The 24,795-nt window shown below is 48.6% G+C and overlaps 1 protein-coding gene across 5 annotated transcripts in view; it reads left to right on the top strand.

The window, feature by feature from the left end:
* The window catches only part of LOC100741757 (four and a half LIM domains protein 2), a 71,988-nt gene that overhangs the window by 10,515 nt on the left and 36,678 nt on the right, over positions 1-24,795 (top strand). Inside the window, exons 1-2 of one of the 5 annotated variants that reach the window (XM_003492680.4) lie at positions 6,658-9,231; positions 11,813-11,898. In XM_003492680.4, the coding sequence (XP_003492728.1) occupies positions 6,673-9,231; positions 11,813-11,898 (2,645 nt within the window). In that variant the 5' untranslated portion in view covers positions 6,658-6,672. Of the gene's footprint in view, positions 1-6,657; positions 9,232-11,812; positions 11,899-21,348; positions 21,444-21,630; positions 21,651-23,280; positions 24,049-24,795 lie in introns of those variants that run through there. The other 4 variants (XM_033323165.1, XM_012390550.2, XM_033323166.1 and 1 more) reach the window with 4 other exon arrangements.

Here is a 24,795-nt window from a genome sequence, read left to right as displayed (position 1 = left end):
GCGATCGCCCGCGCACGATCGCGTATGAGTCAAATGTCTAATAGTGAACGGGAGGAGCGAAAGCAAGAGGGAGGGAGGACATGGGAGCAATATCGAGGGAAAGGGAGGCAAGAAACGGTGCGAGAGTCATGTAGATTAAAAGGACGGGCGCAAAAACCGATCGAAGAAAGATGCTGTGTAACGTTGCAGTTGGCACGTCGCCATTCTCCCTTTTCTTCCTTTTTTCCCTTTCCCTTTGACTCACCCAAAATTTACGACGTGTGCTGAAAAATATCAATCCCGCGAGAATGGAATTCTTATCTCGCGCCGCGATACCGGCCACTATCGGAAAATAGCTCCGCTCCGTGACTTTTTTTTTACAACGATTTTGTATTTCTCCTTTTTTTTTTTTTATCTATATCAGGCTTCGCCGTATTTTCGACTGGATGATCTCGCCGAGACTCGAGCGCTCTCGAGAATCCTGTAAATTTCGCTTTCAATCGTATACGAGGATCGAGATTCTCGATCTTCGCACGAATAGGTCGAAGGAGTGGATTGCCATGCCGTGAGCGTAGAGACGAAATAAAGGTCGTCATGACCAGACACGAATTATTTATGTCTTAAATTGAACGGCCAAATGACGCCACTTCCGCGCGGGTGACATCATATCGTCGATGCTCAATGTCAGCGTTCATTTACACCGGTTCCTTGATGAAATTACGAACGTGACGGAGTATTCCAGAATCTGGGCCGGTTCGTGGCATTTTTTTTTTTTTTTTTTCTCTCTCGATGACGATATGGCGAGTCCGACGTAGGAAAAAATACAGACGTCGGATATTAGCTAGGATTATCTTTTCGCAATTGTCACTCTTGTTTTGAGCGTAGCGATGCAATTGTAACCGCAACTATGCAACGAAGACGTCTATCGCTTGTGTTCCTACGCGTTACCGATTGCAAGGAAAGTTATTCGGAGTTAACGTATAGATATTCGATGACGAAGAGAAAAGCTATTTCGCGAAATATCAGCATTGTGGTCGGCTTCACGTCAGGACGCGATACGCAGAAAATAGTTTATCAGAAACAGCTGGAAATGGGTGGTAACTCTCGCAGCTTGACGCTCGTTTCCCGTATTTGTTCCGCAACTTCTCCAAAGCAACAACTTTGTACTCTTCGTCTCTGCATCGAATATACCAACTAACGTGCGTTAGCGTAATTCCAATCGAGATATACGTTATGCGGGATTCAGTCCGTTATCGAATTTCGATAATTCGTAGCATTAGGACGATTTACTTTCAGCGGCTTCTTTAAAGAGCAAAGCTATCGTTGGACACGATGACGTAAGGTGTAATCTGCACGAAAATCGTTCCCGCTTCCTAAATTGGAAATCAATTTTTTTATTCCACAAGTAAAACGAAATTAAATTTTTCCTACGTTAAAATATATTTATCGCGTTCAATGATAATTATATTTTGCATCTTCGAAACAGATCGCAATTTGAATCGGTTTTCAAATTTCAAACGTTGCAGATCCCTGCAACACCGGCCTGGGATACGGTCGATGTTCATCGCAGCGGTCTTACGATCACCGGACGATGTCGCCGTTGGATTAAGCCACGATGATCGATTGATTTAGAGGCGCGCGCCGACATCGCATACGAAACTGGATTGCCTCGTTCGTTGCTTCGACTGTTACAAACATTTTCTTCGGATATATTTCGTACTGGTAATAGCTCGGCGAAGACTACAAGCAACGCGTTAACAGCATAGATCGCCATCAAGCTTTTTCGCAACGCAAACGAGTAACGGAACTGCAAGCAAAAAGCATGCCAGTTGAATAGCTAGATTCTAAGCGATCTTCGGGTTCTTCCCTGCAACCTAGAACATATTTATCAATCACTGTCTCGTCGGCGAAGCTCTACCGGAGTGAAATAAGACTCGAAGAAGTCTGAGGAAGAAAGCTCGCGAACGATCCTACGCGGTTCCGTAATTAGTCAGCGTTTCAAATAGCGTATGTTCCGTACTGGAATTCGAGATCCTGGAACTTTGCGTTTCGACGGAATGTCCGTGCAACGGTCCAGCGTTCCCCATTGAAACGAGAACGGTACAAGACCGAATGACTCACCACAGTCGTGTGTTACGATCAGACGCTGAACAATTGTGACATGCACCGCTAAATGCTTAACGGTATCCTGGTTAAATCCAATTAGAATATTTCTATCCCCCTTTGTTCGATCGTTACGGACGAATCACTCCCATGACCGCTTCTCCGACGCTTCTCGAATACTTACATAGTAAAGGGTTCCCCTTTACAACGAGACATTCTCCAGAGCTAAATCTACTTTTGGCACGTTGTTATTTAAGTCGTGTCAAATTCATGCCGTATTGTTCGATACAGATCGAATCTGGGTTTCGTTTCGTCTATGGTGTATAATGGGGTCTAGGCTAGCCGATCTAGCGATCGACGATTGGCGTAGGTTAGAAGAACGCTGGAATCGGTCGCGTTTACGCGCATCGATAAACATGCGTGCGGGGTCGATTGCAAATCGTATCTATTGTCGGATCGGCCTGGTATTCGCGCATTCATTAGTTGCCAGGGGAATGTGAGAACGACGCCTTAAAATCATCGGTGCTCGAATACGTCGCCCTTGAATCCGACAAGTACGTAGGCATCGCGTGCATTACATCGCAAACGGATGCCCGCATCTATTCCCGGATTAAGCATGTTTTTTACGCGCCTCCAAGACACAGAGACACGCTCCGACGCGGTTTTACGCTTCGCGTTCGATCTTCCATTCTTTCTCGAATCGTCGTTAAATTCGTAACCGATCGAAGAAACCGAATCTTGGAACGATGAAGATTCTATGAAAGGTGGATGATCCTTCTGCGGTGTTCTCTTAGGAGGCTCACGATCGTTGTTGGATTATTCGTACGGCGGGGAGCGATCGAGTCTCTCCGTGACACAGATAATCGAAGAGTAAGCCGTCGATTCGACGGATATCCTCGGTCTCACCATTTCGGGCGAAAAGGTCGATACGCGCGCGTAAGGCCCCGTTCACCAAGCGGTTAGACCTCTCTGTGCAAAACGGCGGGGGCGTTGTGACAGGACCTTGTCGCGGCCCACACACAGGGCTGTAGCAGCGAGTTCCACGAAAACTCCTTGTTATGAAATTTCCATTCGCGTGAAAAAGTATCCGACATCGATCACCGATGTCGAATACTCGGTGTATTTTTTGATCAATCGCTTCTTTAAAAGCGACTACGTCGCTGTTCTTTACAGGCGTCTTCATCGTCGTCGTCGAGTCCTCGATATATTTTAAGTATACGCTCCTGCATGGTCTCGCAAACAGGCAAAGATATTTAATTATCGATCTTCGACCGACTTTTTCAAAGGATCACGTGTAGGAGGAAGCAGAAGAGGAGGCGTGGGTATACAGTCGTTTCCGTCGACCATCAAAGAAGATGCATAAAGCGACGGCCTTGATTTCTCGTTCATGCGTACGGAAAGATCGCTCGTGAAATCGATCGCGTTCATAGCCTTTAGCCTAGATAACCAAGACCGATATGCTCCTTCTTCTCTTAGTGGCGGGCTTCTTTCTCTCCCACTCTCTCTCTCTCTCTCCCTTCCCCTCTTTTGCTCTCTTTTTTTCTGGCCTCTTAATTCTTAATGCCGCGAGCACTTTTACCTTAGTTCGTCGCGGTGAAACAAAATAATTCATGGAAATCGGCCGAGCACGATTTCTGGTGGCGGCGGAGAAAAAACAAGACGCGTTCATACCTTTGCCGATTCTTCCTTGAACGAGCACGAGCGTCCCGGTTCACAGGTTTTTCGCGGTTAGAAATTCATCGAGCAATTACGGGCGAACGGAGCGCAAAGGCGGCACGTGGACCCGTTCAGCGATCGTCGCATTCTAGTTAAGATCGACGCACGAATCCAGCTCGAGTCCATGGAATCGTAAAAATCGTGGGTAGCGTTTGTTCGAACCGAAACAGGAAACAGGATGCTGGGAATAATCTTCTGTTAGACCATCTGTCCACCACTGTTTGGAAAGGACTTGGAAATATTTCGGGGCCAGACTGATCGGTCAGCTGGTTCCGACCAGCAACTGTCGTTCGTCGAAACACGCGTCAAATTGCCCAATTCCTGTATAATATTTCTACGATCGACAAATTTTTCTTCGTCTATCATTAAGAATAATCCTACGTTGATCTCAACCATCCAGCGAGATCGACCGAGATATCAGCGTGCCGTTGTCGTAAGTCATATTCTAAACGAGAGGAACGCGATACGCGAGCCACGGGCAATTGTTCAGCTGCGTGGCGTAACAGTGACAGCCCACTTAGGGGAGCCGATACGCGATTAACGAGAGATATACGAAAGCTGTTTCAGCCGGCGTGTTAAAACCCGGTCGAAAATTATCTGTCTGTGTCAATTTACAACCGAGTCGCCACCCACGCGCAATAAATCCGACTGCGTTATAAATTATAACGCGGGAACGGTAATCGGCGGAGAATATGCCACGATATTTTACCCCTGCACGTTCGGGGCTGGCATTGTCTCGAACTTAACGTCTCCTCGTTTAAGTAGAATTATCCTGTCTCATTAAACAAGGATCAAGCGTCCCTCGAGCTGGCCGTCGCGTTGCAGTGCGAATCAACGTACCTGTCAGAACGTGATTCGCGATAAATCCGGTAACCACACCCGCGGGATCTCGCGTCCGAGAACTTATTAGACGCGCACGGACGATTTTATCGCGCGATCGAACGTTCCGCTGAGCATTTTCGTGACGCGAAAGGACTTTGCTCGCCCGTACGATCCGATGGTTTCGTTCGGTAACGATTTGCCGAGGGCGGCCGAGAAAAAACGCACACTTTTTTATTGTTTTTCAAGGATACTGTGATTCATCCAACAGGTTTTCGTTCCCCTGGTCCTGACCGAATGACCATAGCGCGTGGAGGAGATTTCCAAGGAAGGCCATGATTGTTTTTCTGCCTCTTTTTCCTGGGATCTGTGTCCTTTTCACTTTGGTTTTCCCCCTTATTTCGATCACCTGATCATTTTTCTAAGGACTCGATGAGTCAAGCCGAAGTAACTCATTTTGCCAGTCGCTTCGATGATGCGCCCCGCTGACCATTTTCAGCTGTCATCTCTCCCTAACCCCCTTTCGAAAGAGAAAAGAAAAGATAAGAGAAAGACACCGTATCTTGCCCGTTTTTTGCCTAACGCAGCTATTAAACGACGGTGGCGCCTATCTCTGCTCGAGCTCCGGGCCGTTACGCACTCGCTCAAGTGTCGGTTAAACCACGACGCACTGTCATTAGGAGCTGCTGCGGTCGGTGACGACGTTCTTCGACTTTTTGCTAGACTTGTTCGTCGAGCAGGAATCGAGGAGGCAAAACAACGCCGAGAGTCGTTCCGATGAGAGGTCTGTGGCATGGAAAACGAGCCGATTAGGAGCGTCGATCGTCCCAGCGAAATGACTGTAATTAGACAAGCTCCACGAATGGGAGAAGAAGAAGATCCGCTCGATTTACCCGAGCATTCGATGGAACATAATCTAAACGAGCGCGCGTACATTGTACATCCCTGTCGTCGTGGTCGTTTCGCCGTAATGTGTTGCTTCCGATCGTAACACGTGTCGAAAGAAACTGAAGGTCGACGAAGGAAGAACTACGGTAGGAAGGAGAATCGAGATTCGGGTGAAAATTGGTTTGAACAGAGCGGAAAAGCTGGCAGAAGAGTCCCAGAATCCCGGTGAACTCGAGCGAGGTCGAGCTCACGTGGTCGTGTCGCGCCAGATGTGGAGGTGGAGGACGCAGAGAGGAGCCGGATTAACGGGAGAATCGAGTGGTCCGCCTCACCTCGAGGAGGACCGCAGGACGGAGGACAGCTAAGGAGGTGACGGTGCAAAGGAGAGGAGGATGCAGGAGGCAGTGAGTGGGGACGTAGAGAGCGAGGCATCTAAAGCGAAAGAGGGAGAGGGGGAAGGTGGTGGACAGGACGAGAAGGGGGAGAGGAACAACACGCTCTCCTCCGGTGCACACTCTCGTGGTGACTCCGACTGGCAAAGTGCTCGCGTTCGTGAAAGTCCACAGACGACTTTCAGGGTCGTCTGCTCCGTTCGTTCGGCTGAAGCCGGCTTCGCCTCGCGAAAAGAAGCCACCGAAAGGGATCCAAAGATACTGCTGTTTGTTGCGGTTACGAGGTGGCCGAAGCGACGAGAAGAGCTGTCTTCTCTCCACCACGATAGCGATTCGTCGATCCGCGATACCACGTTATCAAAGAATCCGATGAGATACCGAGTCTACGACGCGCGTTTTTCCCTCCCGGTCTCGTCGTCGTTGTCGTCGTTTCTGTGCCGTAACGAACGAAACCATCGTATCGAGTTTCTTTGACCGACTACCGATGTCACTCGTTGCTGAACTCTGCTCGCGATAGTCGCGACTGGATAATTTCGCTCCGTGAACTGCGCCGCTGATATGTGATCGAACTGTGCGATTTCTCCTCACAGGACTTGTCGACGAGAATATTCGCGATACGGATCGAAAGGAACCCGATTAAGTCATCGGACGCGGTAATACACGTCGCAAACTGGATTCGCGGAGAACCGTAACGGAACCTTGAAAAGTTTCCAACGTGACGCGAATCGATCGGTTCTAGTAGATACACGGTTGATATACGGTGCTGCGCACGACCATGTCGCGTCTTCTTCGTGGTTCCTCGTCGATCAAGGAAGGTTCCAAAGTGACCTCGTATTCCAAGGACCGTTTGCCCGACGAGCAGCAAGATCACGCGTTAAAGTCGTACAAGAACATCTCGAATCGTTACCATTTTGGCATGACGGGGCAACAGAACGACGAGGTGAGCAAGAACGGTCGAGACTGTAAGGAGCACGGGAACGTAAACGCGGACTTATTGTATAAAAAGAGTAAGGAACACTTTGGCGCCTGGGACATCAAGGACATTGTGCAGAACGAGAGTCTCAGGTCGAGGAAGCAAACAGATCGATTCGAGGGTTCTCGATTAACCAACGGACGATCGAAGAACGATTCCACGAGGCAGGATCGTTGCGACGATCACGAGGAGACGTTGCAGCGTGACGATGGAACGAGGACGGGATCCATCGATCGCGAACATGCGGCATCGCATAGATCGAAAAAGAAAGAAAGCTGGGAAAACTCGGACGTCTCGAAAGCTACGTCGAAGCTGGCTCGATCGAAATACGACGACAAAGACGACGCGCAGAGAAACGACGAGAGGGATCAGCTTCTGAAGGAGATCGAGAACTTGGCCGTCGATGGAAGATCGCCGGATCGAAGGATCAAGGCGATGATAGAGCGCTTCAAGTCTCGAGAAGAAGACAAATTGAAGTTTAGAGCGGAGCGCGATTCGCACAGTCCGGAAAAGGACGAGTACAGGTCGAAAAGTGGAGGTCGAGGCGAAGTTCAAGTAGATCGTATCAACGATCGAGAAGGTGAGCGCAGATCTGGCAGATCTAAATTGCGAGACCTGGACACGTACGAGCAGGAAGATAATAGAAATCGTTCCGTGGACCGAAGGATAGAGAAATCCAATGACTCGTTTACAGAGAGGAAAGCCGACGCGTATGGTGTGGAAAAAGCACATAGACGATCTAGAGAAATGGAAGACGACGTTTCTCGAAGGAAGAACAGTCCAAAGAGAAGAAGTTACGTTTACGATGGCAATCCGGAGGATTTCGACGTGCGAATACAGAAGTACGAGAGAGCTCTCGTAGAACCCAGAAGAGATCTAGAATCGCCTAGGCGAGTTTCGTTGAAAGATTCGGACGTCGACTTAGGGAGAAAGGACTCGTTTAAGGATCACGATCGACAGGTGACGAGAAAAAGTTCGTTTAAATCTGCTGACACGAAGAAGAGCCACTCTCGGGATAGGGAGCCCAGTTTGAGTAGGAAAACGTCCTTCAAGGACGAAGAAAACGATTTGTACAGAAAAAACTCGTTCAAGAGCCAGGACGTCGAGAAGAAATACTTCGGAAGGGAGCCGGAACACGTCTCGAGGAAGAATTCGTTGAAAGAGCAGGTCTACGACGCAAGAAGAAAAAATTCCTTCAAGGAACAAAATTCGGATTACGGGAGAATTCTGCCTAGGAATCGCGACGACGAAGAGGAGAGGAAACGTTCGCTGAAAGGACATACCGACGGAGTCAGTAGAATCACTTTCAAAGAACACGACTTTGATTCAGGTAGAATTCACTCGTACAAGGATCAAGAGCCAGACGTCGGCAGAGTTAGCTTCAAAGATCATTCCAGCGGCGACTTAGGTCGTAAAAATTCCTTCAAGGAGAAGACCGTCGAGTTTGGCAGAATTTCCTACAAAGATCGTAACGACGATGCGGATCGAAGACCTGTCCACAAAGGCCAGGATAACGAGCCGAGTAAAGTATCTTTTCGAAACTTGGACGAGCCAAGGAGAAGGCACTCTCCTAATGGACGATACGTCGAATTTGGCAGCGTGTCGTTCCAGACCCAAGACGACGAGACCCGAACGAGCCCCCTAAACGATCAGGATTACGATTTGGAAAGAGACTCCTCGTTGAAGAGGCGAACGTCTTCGAGGAGCAAAAATCACGAGGCCGTCGATAAAAGATCGAACAGACATTCCAGACCGTTGACACCGCCGAAACGGGACGAACCGAAAGCGGAGTGTCGAAAGGATGCCAAGGACCGCGAGGAATTCGATTCCAAGTCGTGGCACGAGAGCAACCGGATTTTCGCCGCCAAGTATTTCCGAGAGAACAGCAGATACCGTGCGAATCCGGAGGGTCGTTCGGAGATCGACCGAGATCCCTCTCCCGAAACGGGAATTCAAGAATTCCATGGCAGAAAACAGTCGAACGAAGGATTCGGCAACGAGATAGAGGACTCGAAACGCAGCTGCACGAAATTGGAAACGTACAGCGGCTTTGGCAACGGGGAACATCCTCGAGATCTACAGAGTAGATACACGTCGACCCACGAGAGAAACGGGGCGACGATCATCAGGATTCGAACGAGTCCGGAGACGAGCCCGGCCGAGAGGAGGCGTCGCCGTCGTCCTATACAGGACACGTACGCGGAAAGGAGAAGGCGTTACGAGGCGGAGGACGAAGCGGACAGCGACGAAGACGAGGAGGAGAATGATCGTCGACAGAGAGGGTCGACGCGCGGAGACGGCTCTATACCAGGGAGAGGCGTTTCTACACCTTCGAGAAGAGTCTGGAATTACCGCGAAGGGGTATGGCATTTTCATGAGTCAATTGCGTTCGATCAGTCCTTTATGGTTCAGAAGCGAGAAGCTATATTCATAAATCGATGGAGAAGATGAAAGCGAGATGATTCTCGTAACGGTTTCGAAAGCTGAGGCGAATCGGAGTGCTGCACGCTGGTAATCGACCGGCGCAGCGAGGAATTTTGTTTTTCTGATTTTCACCGGGCGACGCGCCGCTGGACGGAATCAGTACGTGCCGAGTGTGTTGGTGGATCGTTGGAAGGTGCGAACGTTTTCTTGCCGTGTTTCACGCGATTTGCTCTTGTTGACGATCGGTCGTTAGTCGTGGTTCGCTCCTGCCACGATTTTGTATCGCGATTTCTTTTTCCTTCACACCATACGTTAACTACACGGCGGTACCATCCACGTTACTTCCTAGATAGTTGTATGCATGCTTTTATTATATCTACGCACAACTACACGAGAGCTCGTTGAACGTTCAACGGACATGTATGAAATAAGTGAAAGTAATTATGAGAGCAATTACCGACTTATCTTTATGGAATTATTAGATGCGTATATATGAACGAGTACATGTAGAAAGTTTTGATTAAATTTTTAGTTGACCAGTGAAATTTTTTGATTCCAAACCAACCCCAATACGCCTCTGTTCTTTCGAACATCTTCTTGCCGCTTGCAACGCTAATTCTATGCTGTCGACGCGACGTCACCGCTACGATATCGAGGGAATAACGAGCGCTCGAAGACGCAAAAATCTGGGCTGGCTGTTAAGTCAATCAGGGTGAAAGCAAACCCATCCGCTGCTTTATCCGTCAACGCTTGTTAATCCTTTAATTAATCCACTCCGTTACTCGGCTATTTAGTCTTTCTTCGAGCACGGATACCGCTCGCCACGGGCTAAGACGTGAACTTTCTCGAGTCAAAGTTGGTCAGAACGGTCGCGGAGCGCAATTAGTCTGAGCGAAAATTACACCGCTTGGATTTTTTCGCGCGCGAGCGAGTTATCCATCCAGTCGGTCGGAGGGTTAACGGTCTGTCATTCAGTCGGCTTAACGCAAGTTTTCAATGTCCTTACGTAATTCCACCATCTATTGGCTAACACGTCATGGAAATGTCAGCGAACCGCCTACAAGTGGAATGGTCGCGCGGCGTGTAGGACACGTACGCAGCCGTACGGATCACATCTTTCCTCGAGCCGTGTTCGCAACCGCCGCGTTAAAAACGCCAAGCCTTTGTCCATATAATCGACGATCGTCAATCATCGTCGTTAACGATGGAAGTCGATAGAATCGCGACGACCGAAGCGACCTCGCTTACCAAGCTGTTAACCGCGCTATAAACGGACGAGGAGTCAACGACATGCGCTCTGTGCGTGGACGAAATAACGACAACGTACGGACGTTGACGAGGAATTCACATGATCACCGAGGATCTCGTTCTGTACGTTCCTGAAATCGTTTTTTTTCTTCGCTCGAAAAATGATCTAATCGTCTGCCTTTTGGCGTATGATTCAGCGTCGAAAACGAGACGCGAGCCCAGCACACTCGAGGAAAACAACTCGAGCTCGACTCGACTCGAGATTAAAATGTCCGACGGTGCTTGAAAGAACGGCTGCATAAATCAAACGCGGCAAGGTACGCGCGCTCGGTTTTCAGGTGATTTCCAGTTAGTAGTGCGAGCTCCGGAGAAAAAACGAGTACCCGGTCCTTTCACTCGTGAGTCAGGACGAAAAATATGTTAATTAGGCGACGCGCGTTCGCTCAGGGATCATTATTCAAGATTCCTATATATAGACAGCTAGAGACACATCGGCTTACATATTTTCCATGGCGCGTTACTTGTCTACTCGATATTTGGCGATGCCAGTGCCGCGACCTGTTTCACGTGGGCGGACCGACCATATATGCCGGCCGGAAGGTTCTTGAACGCATCCAACGCGCTTCGAGCTTTCCATCGTCGTTGCTTCCCTTTATCTCCGCTTCGTAAACGTTCGCGACGACGCGTTTGGAAGCTGCCGCGCCGCGTCCAAATGTCATCCAACGATTCTTTAAAGCCGACAACGTGGGAGAGCCCGCGTGTAACGTCTTAAAAGGCAAACTCTTCCGATTTGCCGGGAAATCTCAGACGATCGTTCGCTTTTGGAAGTACGGCTACGCGCTGTGGATACGCGTTGTCACGAACAACGACCAGCCGCGCGATTAAAAACTTTTCCCAATTACAAGACTCGCGACTCCGACCTTGTCCCGCTTCGGACGTAATTAACGAACGCGTCACGATCGTGCGAGAGGATGACGCGCTTGTCTTTCATGCTCTTAACTCTTTCCTTTTCCTATTTTTTTATTTATTCTTTACGATCGAGGGAGCAACGTATCGCTGTTAGATCGGAGCGTCGATTCGTAGCCGAATAGAGGTATCATTGAACGACGCCGTAGGCGACTGACATTTACAAAGATGATCCAGACCTTTCACCATTTTGCAATTAACGCGACCTTATCGCAACAACTATCATTTTTATCGGATATTGTTAGATTCGCCGTGATGGCGATATGTAAAAAACGAAAATGTATTTTTATTTGTTTGATCGTAGGGTGTCCTGATCACGGACGTCGAAGAGGGGCAACCTTGTCTACAATGCGGAGATACGTGTTCAGGATTCTCGCCGCACACGTGGAGGTAAGTGTCGAAACGTTTTTGATACCGTTGCGTTCAGTAGTTCTCCGCGATGTCCTTTATCGTCCTTTTAAAAAAACACCTTAGTTCATCTTGCTTCCTGCGAAGATGAGGACAAGAAGGAAACGAGCTTCCGTAAACCTTCGTGGCATTTAAGCGAATCGGTGTTCCCTCTCCAGCGGCGTATTCGTAACGCTGACACACTTTGGTGTCAAAGTCTTCGAGTTTCTCACGTCTGTTGACACTTGCGCGCGATCCGCTCGAACGATCGATGAATCCCATCGCCTTTCAATTAGCCGTACATTGTCTAATGCGTTTCATCGATCGACGAGTTTCTCTAATCGGGATATCGGGTTGCTTATCCGGAAATAATTATCTCGTTCCATTAGTTGAAGCGACAGGGAATCGCGTCATTCTCGCGTCATTATCAAGCGAGAGGAGATCGCTTTGATCGGTAAGAAGGAGAATTGAATTCACAAAATCAACGTGATCAACGAGTCGAATAGAATATTCTCGATGAATAGGTCGAGTGGAACGGCACGAAAAAGGAAGGAAAAAAGGCGACGAAACGGGACAAAGGATCGGCACAAGATCGAATCATGGCGAAATTGTTCACCGAAACGCTTCACAACCTATCCATTATCCCAAGCGTAACTGAACAGCGATGGAATTACCAACTAGTAATTATCCTCCGTGATTTACGGACCAGCAATGCGGTAATAGCGAATTAATTGGTCAGAGTAGCGGAGAAGGGAACCGATCTTCCTTGCAGCATCGCGGCGCTTGCAAGAGAAAGGTATGGGACACTACCTCGTGCTCGGCTGCATTTATAACCACCGAGATGGATTTACAGTTATGCCACCTATAGCCACCCGAATCCGCGCGGCCTTCGATCGTCGCTAGGCTTCTCGATTCAATTTCATTCCCCTTAGCGTGGGACGATCGTTGCGTCCCTCAGGTGCCGTGCTTCTCGGAAAAATTTTACCGATCCATTTTCGTCGAGAGCTCGTGCGTAGGAAATCCGACTGACCGTTGCTTTTCTGGACACGTTAAACGCGTGGGCGTCGTTTCTCTTTTCCTACCGCCTGCTGCCACGAATTAAGCTTGTTAGCTTGGAAAAACAAGGTCGAACGTCAGCTAGAAACGCTTGTTACAATTATTTCGACCTGGTAGCGGGTCGTAGCTCGTTTCAAAAATAAATCCTTGACATGTGGGAACGAAGGAGCGCGTCGTCATGCCCGATTCATACGCGGTAAATTTAGATAATTAAATTACGTCCCTAGATCGGTATCGCTAATGGATTCCGAGCTAGGCTTCGCCTGTGATTTCTTCTAGCCAGCAAAAGCGTTACGAAATAGATTTTTGTGCCTGACGATTGCGGATTTTGTCTACGTTCTCTCCTCGATAATCCGTTCTAGTTTCTGCGAACGAAAGACAAAGACGACGTAATTCACGTGATCGTCGTGAAAGTCTCGTAACGACTGTTATCGGAGCGATTCTTTCCCCGTTTTTAGACTACAAACACGAACGAACAAAGGTGTGACTTATCGATTACCGACCTTCGTAAGCGTCGTCTTCGCCGCGACTTCCGTCCAGCAAACTTTTACTTGTTGCATGTTCTCTGATTTATTAATCATCGGCTCGGAGGCGCTGTATCGACGTCTCTGAACTTACGAAACAACGGAGACTTCGTCGTTGTCCCGCTTTCACTTAAATCCAATAAAACGCGGCGGTAGTCGGCTCTCTGGCGGCATAGTTCTAACAGAGGTCGTGCCTTTAATTTTACACGCTGCATGCGAATCGTTACCAATTCGTTTCTATCAAAGTTTACGCGCTCGACCGCACCTCCGTTTATCGAAGCGCCTACGCCTATGAACGTCGATAATTTACGCGATAAAAGCGAACGGATACGCGTCGACGAGTCGTTTGACACGCGTATTTTCGACTGTTGTTCGCCCAACGAAATCGCATAGGCGTCGACCATGTGTAAGCAAGCGTTTAACTTTTATCGATTTACGAGAGCGCGCGCGTCACTCGATGCGAAATATCGTTTGACTGATTTACCAGCCCGAGCGGATCCGAATAATCTAGCAAGCGGCTGTTTATCCAAGACAGTCGTCTCTCTTGCACTCCTTCGTGAAACGTGGAGCACGTGCTCGTATTTATAGGTTTATCAGTTGCCAAATAGCGGCTGCAGCTCGCGGAAAGCTCTCTGAATTAGGCGGATTCGCTATTCGTCACCGATTTAATTCGCGGCTGCGTTTTAGAGACCGATAAGCGGCGCAGCCTGTATTACGCTGACTTATACAGATTTTACGAGCGTATCGCGCTTCAAACGATCCATGCCACGACAGGAGCACGTGGCCCTACTTGTGGATCGACTATTTTCCAAACATCGCCAACGATATAATATCATAGCGGAATTAGATTGGCGTTCCTCTCTTACATATTCGGTTAGACCTAGACCAGATCTTCGACACTCTAGATCCACCACGATTCCGGGTTACGAATACGCGATTTAAGGCTAACACGCAGTTACGCTCGTTACGGTCTAAACAAGTCTCCGATTGTAAGCGTAGCAAATCCACCGAGTCATAGAACCAACAGATTAACATAGATTCCAGCGACGCGATGATGGATCGCGTTAACTCGTTACCGCGGGTCCAAATTCGCGGCGTTCTTAAAGAACAAGGTTCTCTCGTCGCTGGATTTTTCTCTCGCTGTTCTTTGTCCACGCGGATTTATCTCGCGCCGTATCTCTATTTTCGTTTACTGATCGCGTCAAACGAGCCCGTTGAAAATTCTCGGTTTATTTCGAACTCTGGTTGTGATTGCTCTGACAATGTCAGCCACAGCCAACCTCGGTACATCGCTGTTTGATCGATTCTCACGAAAATCAGGTATCGCGTACGAATCACCGCAAATTCGTCGAATAGATGACTAGATAGAGACTCGGACAACTGTCTCGCTGCGAGTAGAACCGGTAAGCCTTGGCTAGTCGGTTTGATCGAACAGCAATTGCTCGAAACTCGAGTCACGCAGGCTCCCGACACACAGACGTCGATCCGCGTGTGCGTCCTCACGCACCAGAAGCCGTGAGTCATTGGCGAGCAAGCGAGTGAGTTAGCTAGCTAGCTTGCATCGCGCCTCGTCTCGCCTCGCCTCTTTCTGGCAACTCCAATACGCCACGCGTGCACGTGCTTCGGCAATATGCGCCAGTATAGGGTCGGCGAGCAGCGCACGAGTTCGTTTTCGCCTTTTGACCGTGATCGTCGTGTTTTCTCGGCACCTGTCCAGTCGAGATCAACGTTTGACCGACGCGACGTTTATCTTCTCTTCTCGACGAGGCGTGACATCTCGATTTTACGTTGACCGCTCGGAATTCTCCATCGATGTCGTCTTGACATCGCGGTATCGCGATTACGCAACTGATCAGACCGAGTGTGAGTGCGTGGGCCGATTAGAAGCTGGTCGAGTCCGGGTTCGCTGCGTGTACCTGTTGCACGACTCGTTCGTTGCTGAAACTGTGCTTCGTGAACAATCGAGAGTAGTGTATCACACGTTCCCAGTAGTGATTCGAGTCGATTTGATTTAGCGCCCTGTGTAGTCTGCTAGCTGCATACTGGCTCCGGGGAGACTGGTCTCGATGTCTCGAGATTGTTACGCGAGCGCGTGGGAGCTGGGTTTCGGTACCTGCTTTGGCGACTGCTCGACGGGCACATAGGTAAAATAGAATTGTATTTAGTAACAGCTGTGCAGCAGTCGCGTGTCGTATTAATTTCGTCCGTGGACTAGTTTACGCGGCCAGTGGCTCTGATCGATTCTAGTCAGACCAACGGGGGCACCTGTTGCTCCGCTTTACCGCGAGTCTCTTGCCTTTCGTACCGGAAATTTGAGTTAAAAATTTACTTCGGGCAACGTAGAAACCCGAACCGTGTCGAATCTTTCTTTAGAAATCTACCCCTCGTAGAAAATAATCCGAACGTTTTAGAAGGAAAGACGTTTTTATGTCGACGTTGTAGTCATAAAGGCCTGTAGAATAAGTAGCCTGTGAAATATAGGCACGGTGTTCTTAGGAGTCTATGATTCATTGAAATTACAGCACCGACGATGAGCGCGTCGCAAAAGTAGCGGTACAAAAAGCAGGCGATATCTCTCAACGTTTGCGTCGCTGTAACACCATACAAGAGCCGAGAGTAACGCGCCATTATTCGCGTATAACTCGCTCGCGTACCGTTAACGTCCATTCGTGTTTCTTTTATTGCAGAGATCAGGGAACGTTGGTCCACACCACTTACGACACATCGTTTCGTCGTTGAGCCTGGTTTTAATGGTTCATTTTAGGCGGATTTCAGGATACATAATCGTTGCTTCTGGCATCGGATCGTTAATGGTTACTGGCTCTTTAGGGTCGACGACAGACCTTCGTCTTGCCTCTGGTGTTGCAAGTAGCATAGTTTCAACGTGTCTATTTTTATGTAATATTTTGAATTATCTCAGCACAGAGGAAGGAATGTAGAAGTCTGCCGGCCTACTCAGCTATGCAGGCCTAGTTATTTCAAGCGGGGAACACGATGACCTATTAAAATTCGCATATCAATTTCGTCCAGTGTCCAAATTTATTCTTCTCATGACCGTCCGTCGGGCAGGACGAATAAAAATTCGCGGTTTAACGAAAAGTATCACGAGGACAGAAGCGATCGGCGAACAGGTAATGTCGAAACATGGAATGGAAAAAACGATCGTTTAACAAGGCGATTCCCCCGCGACAGAGCAGCGGCATCGTGGCGGCCGCGTTTGCTCGCGGAGCAGCGAAGCGTCCGGAATTGGCGCAACCGCGGCTTCTCGATTTGCATGCTGGAATATCGAATGACGAAATGCAGAAAGTCGCCCGTACTCGTTTCTTTTTGTTTCGCGAGATTTAACACTGCCTATTGCGCTCCGGCGTGCGGCTACTCGCGCGTTCCACCGTCTATTTTAAATCGGCCCACCTATCGCGTTTTTAAACGCTTTAAACGCTGATTTACAAGCGGCACCCACCTCCCGCAGCCGTTGCCGCTTCCGAAAACACGATAAAAGACTATTTTCAGTGCGGCCAATGCCGACGTCGTCCCTGGCCTTTTCAAAGAACTTGTCGGTTAAGTACCTTCAAAGCCGGTATGGTGCTTTTCCCGGTTAAAGTTATTTATTTTAAATTATTTTCAGAGTTTCGCTTGTCAAAACCGCGTTTCGACGCCAGATTCGAGACAGCCCCGATTAAGTTTCAAGAGAATGTTATCGACAGTTATTTAGTTGATTCCTCGCGGCAAATAAATGTTTGGTTTGCGCGTGGAGCGACATAACTGGCGCTTTGAAGTCGCGCGTCTTTCCAGCGCGCCAGTATTTTTGCTTTGATCGCTACGAATCCTCGAGGCTCGTCGAAAGACCGGCGGAAGGTGTTGATCGAGCCACGCGGTATTCCCCTTAGCGAAAATCCGAGGAAGAGGCGCATAGTTTCCTCGAACGTTCCGCGTCTTGGTATTCAGCCAATCGGATACTCTTTGCGGCCGCGTCACGTCGGTAGCACCTTTGCGCTTCCATCGGAAAACCTTGAGGACTCGCTCGATTTCTCGCGCGACTATTATTACGAACGTCCGTCCCGTCGAGTGATTCTCGCCGATAATTGCTCGGACGATTACTACGCGCGATGACACGCAGGTGCTCCGTCGCGTGTAGGACTGACAAGATGTCGGTCACCCACGCGTACCGCGCAGTGAGATCACCTTTATACTTTAACTTTCTTAGTCACGGCTGCCTCGAGAGTGTCGTCCGTTCGACCGAAAACCAGCGGCTTTTGTCGGCTCGAATACCGGAACGTCAAAACGGTTCCCGGCCAAAAACGATCGTTAACAACCAGCCACGTATTCCTCTTTCTCTGACATCATCGCTCGAAGTTCCTGGAGTTGCAGCTATGACCAGGATGCGTTTTACTTTTCCGGATACGCGATAAACCGTTTATTGAATCGTCCTTGCGGCAATGTCGCACGCGCGCCGCGACTCCATCTCTCGTCGCTTAGTCCCCGCTCGCTTTTCCGCTAATTTACGCTACTTTCTTTGTCCGTCGTAGGCGCCAGCAAATGCTGCGCACTTATCGACATGTCCTGTCTTCAAGTTGCCTTAGCTTCCTTTTGCATCGAGTATCCGAACGAGCAACCAACTTTCCTCGCGGTCTTACGATTTCGTGGAGACTAAATCCGCCCGCGACAGGCTACACCACGTGGCTGCGCGCAACGCGCCAACTTGACAAATCGCACGAGCCGTTCTCGGCTTCTCTGGATCGATCTTTTCTACCGTGGGACGCTTCAATTCGCAGACACGCGAGAAGATAGAGACGCAGGCGGATCGGTGACAATGCGAAGAGCGTAATAACGGGATCGCGTCGGCCGAACGACCACGGTGATTTTAATGCCCGAATTGATTTATCGCGTTATCTAGCCAAGCTGCCGCTCATCGTCGGGGAAAGTAGGATCACAGTGATCTCGTGGTCGTTCTCGAACGATGGATCTAGGAAATGGTATAGGAACCACGATCTTTTTTTATGATTATAGTAGAGCTGGATATAGCCTCGCTTACATGATCCACCATTGCGGAGTCCAGCTCGTTAGAAACTGCTTCTGTCGGGTAATACGAGAATTCTAAAGGAAGGTAGTCAGTGACATTTCTAACAAATACGACGCACACCCTAACGTAGGTTTTTTACACCAGCTCGTGTCGAATCACTTAGCGGGATGGTCATAAGCCGCTTGGCAAATAGATCTCGGCACGAAACACTTTTTTCAAGGATCTCTTCGAGGGACGCGCTCGTCGAAGCTTTTTAGATTAACCCGCCATCGGCGCGCGAGCACCGTAGTTCGATCGGAGCACTGAATCACCAGGGAGGTTCCAGGGAGTTGGCACGAATCCGTTGTCAAAGCAAAGAAACGCGGTTTCCATGCGACACATTCCCGGATATTTATTTACGAGAACATGGACCGAGGCAAAACACGAGTGAATTCGCGATCTCTTCGCGTGGAACGATCACGCGACATTCTATGTGTGTCAAAGCTCTATATTTAATATTCCGCGAGCCACCACAGGTCGGAGATGCGGCACGCGGCACGGCTATTTATTTGACTTAACCGCCTGTAAAATACCAAGAAATTTATCCGCTATAAACCGGCAATAACTCCAGCGCTGGTAAACACTTCGATAATTCACTGGACTATCTCCAGTTGCTTAAAACAAACTACTAAATTTTGAAGATCGATCGAACGGTCGTCGCATATCAAGTATAAACAAATGCTGCTATAATCGTTAACCTGTCTTCAAAATGTTACACGACGGTAATCGTTTCTGACCGTTCTTCGAGAACTCCACTCGAACCGCGACAATCATATCCGAATCATCACGTTCGGTATTTTTATGCTTGCTCTAACGATGTAAACCTTCGTTTGCCAATCACTTCGTTAAGTCTCCTGTCTGTCGATTTTATCCGTTTCGTTGATCAAATCGAACGAAATTACTGTTCCCATCGTTCCAGATTATATCTAAGGATATTATAAAACCTTTGACTTTTTTCAAGACCTCTACTTCAGTTAAGCCGACAAGATGTCTCGTAAGATGTTTGATGGACGTTACATCTTGTCCGCGGTCGTACAACAAACGCGATATTATCGTCAGCGAATAAAGAGCGTTTACTCTCGCGCTGGAATCATATCGGCGCGATTGATCGCGTCGGTACTCGCGTGCGGTCGCTCGCTCGCTCGCATTCTGCTGGCATCTATAATATGTAAGTACGTAAGTGTAATCACGCCGCGTCGTTGTCGTCGTCGTCGTATGGGAATGCGACGCGTGGGTGAAGAAAGCACGCGAGGGATTAGAATTCCTGGCAAAAGCGTGTTCTCCTCGGTTTACATGGCTTTCTAGCGCTCAAGCCTCTTTTTGCACGGACAAATCGTGTCGAGAATTTCACTTTTTGTTCTGCGCGTTTGGGTCCACTGAACTCGTCAATGTTACATTCGTATTAGTAGCTTTAACAGTCCTTCGACTATTTCGTACAAGTTCTTCCGAGTGCATACTGAAAATTGAAAGTATCTGCTGCTACGGTTATTACGTTAAACTTATTGGAGTGATAATGGCGAACAGCAAAGAACCGTACGATTATATAATGTATAAGATATCGGTAGAGAGCGTGGAACGATTTGAAGGATGCACGCATGGACTGCACGATGTCACGTGGAGATTTGGCTACGCGTGTCAAGAGTGTGTGTCGTGCGTGTGATATCTTTAAGAGTTTCCAATCTATTATCATTATTATTTTAGTATTATTTATTTTATCTAACTTCAACGTACGAAGATTTGCCTGTCATCCGATATTCCTACAATACCATGAAATACACGAAATACATGAATAACATTTACAAATCCTAGAACAATGCGAGATTTTCATTAACTCCGCGATTGCGACACGAGTACGCGTTAAGTAATACATTGGCAGACGCGGATAAATTTATTCTGATTAAATAAATTGAAAGACACACGGCCGACATGCCACGCGCGCGTAGGCGTTCATTCACTCGCCGATAATATTTTCTACATACCGATTGCGACATTCGTCAGAGTCGATTGCTTTGCTCGCGACAGCTACTGCCGCGACGTTTCTTTAAATCGATCCTCGTTATCGGCTGTTGAATCAACGGCACGTTGAAACAACGCGTATCTTTTCCCCCGAAGAAAGACGAAGACCGGGCGAATGCAACGTCACGGTAGCTCTGAAAGCGAAAGGGGACCCCTTGACTTTGAGAAGCCCTTTCTGAAAGTGGCGTTTCAGCTCCGAGGAAGCGATGAACGGGAGCATTATATTCCGGGACAGCGATAAATCATCGAGCGCGTAAAGCCGAGCTGCGTGCTGCTCTATCCGATCAGCTGGCATTGACAGCGCACGAGCACGAACACAAGTAACGATGGTTTGGTCGGAGAGGCAGAAGAAGAAGCTCGACGATTTCGATCCAAGTTAACAGTTACAGCGGTTAGCGAACAGTGCGTATATTCCTGCCTTCTCCGGCGGACGTGCGTGCCTTCGTGCGTGAGTGCGCGTAATATCGTCCGTTTCTCTCAACTTGTCTCGCTCGCTCTTCAACCGATCGAGCTGCGCTAAATTTAGAGTATGATCGACCGGTTGTTCGCGCTATCGGGACAAATAACCCGGCGATAAAGTCATTCGCGCGACTGGAGAACAGGCTGAAAGCCGACGCAAAGTATCGTCGTCAAAATTGCTCGCGGCCTCCACCTTCCTTCGTTAGAGCCGCTTCGCGAGTCTCCGCCGTGTCGGTGATCCTGTCGTTCGTTCGTCGAGTTTCTTTCGTTTGATCGTCTCGCGCGTAGTCTACCGGAGGTTCGCTGGTGAATCGTGTCGCATTTCCACGTGGCGAGCACGTGCATACACGCGAGATGGGCGCCAAGTGGGAGAGTTCGAGCTATACCGCTCGTGTCATTGGAAAAGAGGACTCCTCCCTTTATCACGGCAATCGGTGAGTCGACAGTCGGTTAGAGACAACGACGACACAGAGACTTTGCTAAACGCTGATAGGTTTACACGCGGCGGAATTAAGTTTGCAGAAGGATCGAGCGAAGGCTGGTCGAAAGTCGAAGGCTTGTTGCGTGGATGGGATACGTGTTTGCGTTGTGTCACGTTTTGACTTGTAAATGTACTGGCTGTCAGCCATCTCAGTAATGGAGTAAGTTTCTTTGTGATTACAACAAATAAACAGATCGCGGCTATCGTGACAGCACGCGTTCACGTTTCATCTCTGAATGTATGTTCGTTTCTCCGTGTGATCGTTTTACCGCTTCCTCGATTTTCGTCGACCCCTTCGCCTGTGCAAACCTTTTAAACGATCCAGCTCTAGAGGAGGAAAAACGACTGCCACGGAAATTCTCGTATCGCCCAATGTTACGAAGCTCGATAATTCAATTACAAGTCTTAGCTGTAAGGATTCTTCGTATCTGAGAAACCCGACAGGTATTGCTCTTCCCGGTACTTAAACGTGACTTCCCAATTAAAGACTTGGCGTTGTTCACTCAGACGACTGTTTGTTAAGCTGCACACGAAGCAAAGCGTCGTTATCGAGGCGTACGTTGTAACGCCGTAACGTGTCGAATTCGACGCTAAAAAACCAGAAACAAACGAAAACCTGGATACGCGACAACCAGAAAAATCGTTTATACCACTGCAGACAGGAATGAAGGCGAATGATGGAGTGCTTTCGAGAATCTGATTGTATGCAAATGCGCGTTAAACGTCCTTTTAAACGCAACTCGTTTCAAGGGACGCACGCTGGCAACGCCTCACCAAAGCCAGAGATAACGAGGTTACTTGCTCGTGATAATCTTTATCGACGAGGACACCACTGGCATTGTAGTCTCAGTCGTATTCAGCGTTCTCGTGAATACACCACGATATACATACGTCTCACGTGGCTGAAAGCGTCTTGCGTCAAGTTCGTTTCGCGAGAATCGTTCCGTCTTCTCCTTCCATAGTCGACGCGTCGTCTCCAACGATTAATTAACCGCACAGCAACGGTGTGGTTCGCGCACGAAATTCCGGCTGCGGAAAAACGCGGCTTGCGCGTTACATTCAACATCAATGACTGTAAATAACTGGCGATAAGATCTTTGAACTGCGGATTGAATTTACGACGAATGGAGGGGACGATTAGAGGCGAGGCTGGCGCGATTGCAGCTGCCAGACGCGCAGCATAGAGTCAAAGTCCGACTCAATGTCGAGCAACAAGGTTCTCTCGTCAATTGCCCAATAGCAGCCATCGTCGGTCGTTTCATTTCGCGTATGTGCTGCGTGCAAGTTCCGATTAGAGTATTAGAGAGGCTTTCAAACGCTTTACGATATCATTAAGGCCGCTGTGTAATCGCGTCTCGATGATTCACGCGGCAAAATACAGATACTTACATCGTGTTACGAACCAAATATGCTTGAACCCAGGTATTAACCTTCCCAATGCTGTAGGTACTCGAACGATTTAGGACCTAAAGTCGAGAAGCATCTCGAAGCGTACCAATAGGATTGCGTGAAATAAAACGAGCCACTCAGACGCGTACGTGATTGAGAACACGGATCTACCGTATTGATCGGCTAGAAGGAAAAGCAGACTTTTATCTTTGAACGTAGAAACGATTGGTAGCGATGACACAGACCGCGTACGATTCCGAACAACGGTGTTCGTAATGCAAACCATCGAGCGAAGGTCACTGCGGCTTCTGTTCTCAAGCGAAACGCGATGTGCCGCGACTGGAAGACGACCAGCCAGTCGAAAGTCGCGCGTGGATCGACATGGAAGCTGGCTTAACGCGATCAGGGATTTTCAGCTGATCTTTTATACGTTCGAATCGTCGGTGTCCTCTGTTAATTCATCGTCGGCAATCGACGAGTAACACTTGTGACGTTATCGGACAAAATCGTAAGCTACGCGTTGATGATTTCTCGAGTGTGCCGTGGCTCGTTTCACGCGGAACGATCGTTACATGCATGACGCGGTGACCGAGATCGAGTCGCGATCGGGACAACGAAAAGGCTCGTAGATTCTATAACCGCATTAAGTTAATTCGATTTGCCTGCCAGGGGGATCCAATGAGACGTCGTTCAACCAACTGGCCTCGTTCAGTCGCGTTTGGTTTCAGTGTTGACGCGGCCGAAGGTCGAGCCACCTCGTGATTCTCTGAAAGCTTCTCACGAATTATTTTGTTATCTCGATACGCGGCCGTGTTTGCTTTCGAACGATAAGCCTTCTGCTCTACGAGGATCAGGGACCGCTTTATTACCGTGCGATACACTCAGTTTCTCATCGATCGTCGATTCGTCGATTCGTGTTCCGCGAGTGTTTCGGCCATGGTTTGGGACGATGGACTCTCCGTCAAGGAGCTCACTGAGATGAGGAAGAAAACGCCGCGATTCCCCTCGCGAGAACGGAATTTCGCTATGAGAAGACGGGGAGTACGGAGAACTTTTTCTCTGAGCCTGGGCAGTGCATCTCCGCTCTCAGGCCCGCCACCCGATATTCACGAGGAGGAACGCACTGACTGCACGCACGATCGATCCTGCGACAATGACGTTTGTACACTGTAAGGACACGTGTTTTCCTGATTCCAAGTACTTGAATTATCGATGTTCTCGAAGAGAGAATAGCCACGTTAGGTGACGCAACCTTAGCGATTTCTTATTCGTGCGTCCGTTGGATCATCGTTTTCCGAAGAAAAGAGCAACTCGAATAGTAAAGTGTCGGAAAACATTTCGGAAGGCTAACTCGGAAATCGATGACGCGATAGATTCAAAGATAGAAAATAATTCGAGATGACACGTGACAGCTCGTACTGGCTGTTTCTTTTTCATTTAATGGGATCATTAAGAAGACGTTCTGGTCGCTGCTGGGTACAAAGTTGATAAGATTTTCCTCGAATTATCGATAATCACACGTGCATTTCTTCGCAAGGAAACTCCCCTCTTGTGAATCTAAATCAGGATGATGCTCATGGATATGACTCGTACGGTCCGCTCGTTCGTTCGTCAATGTCGCTTAATTTTGGCGCATGGCAATTTACGTTTCATCCGAAAACAGATGAGACGGAATTTAGCAATTTCCGTTTAAATTTACCGCAACTGCTATTCGAGATTCTAGTTACAAATTCAACGAACGTTACCTTATCGGTCTGCCTAGCGAACGCAAAATTTTGCAACGTATATTCCGCGTATTTCAACTCTCGTGTTTCTGCGAACCTGCGGGTGACCGCGAATGGCTTACGCAATGCGAATTATTCAGAGACGACATTTTACGAAATCCTCCTTGTACCTGTCCAATCTCGACGCGAGCG

The sequence above is a fragment of the Bombus impatiens genome, unplaced genomic scaffold (genome assembly GCF_000188095.3).
Source record: "Bombus impatiens unplaced genomic scaffold, BIMP_2.2 scf_0815, whole genome shotgun sequence".
Lineage (NCBI taxonomy): Eukaryota > Metazoa > Arthropoda > Insecta > Hymenoptera > Apidae > Bombus > Bombus impatiens.
This window is presented reverse-complemented; position numbering and strand designations above follow the sequence as displayed.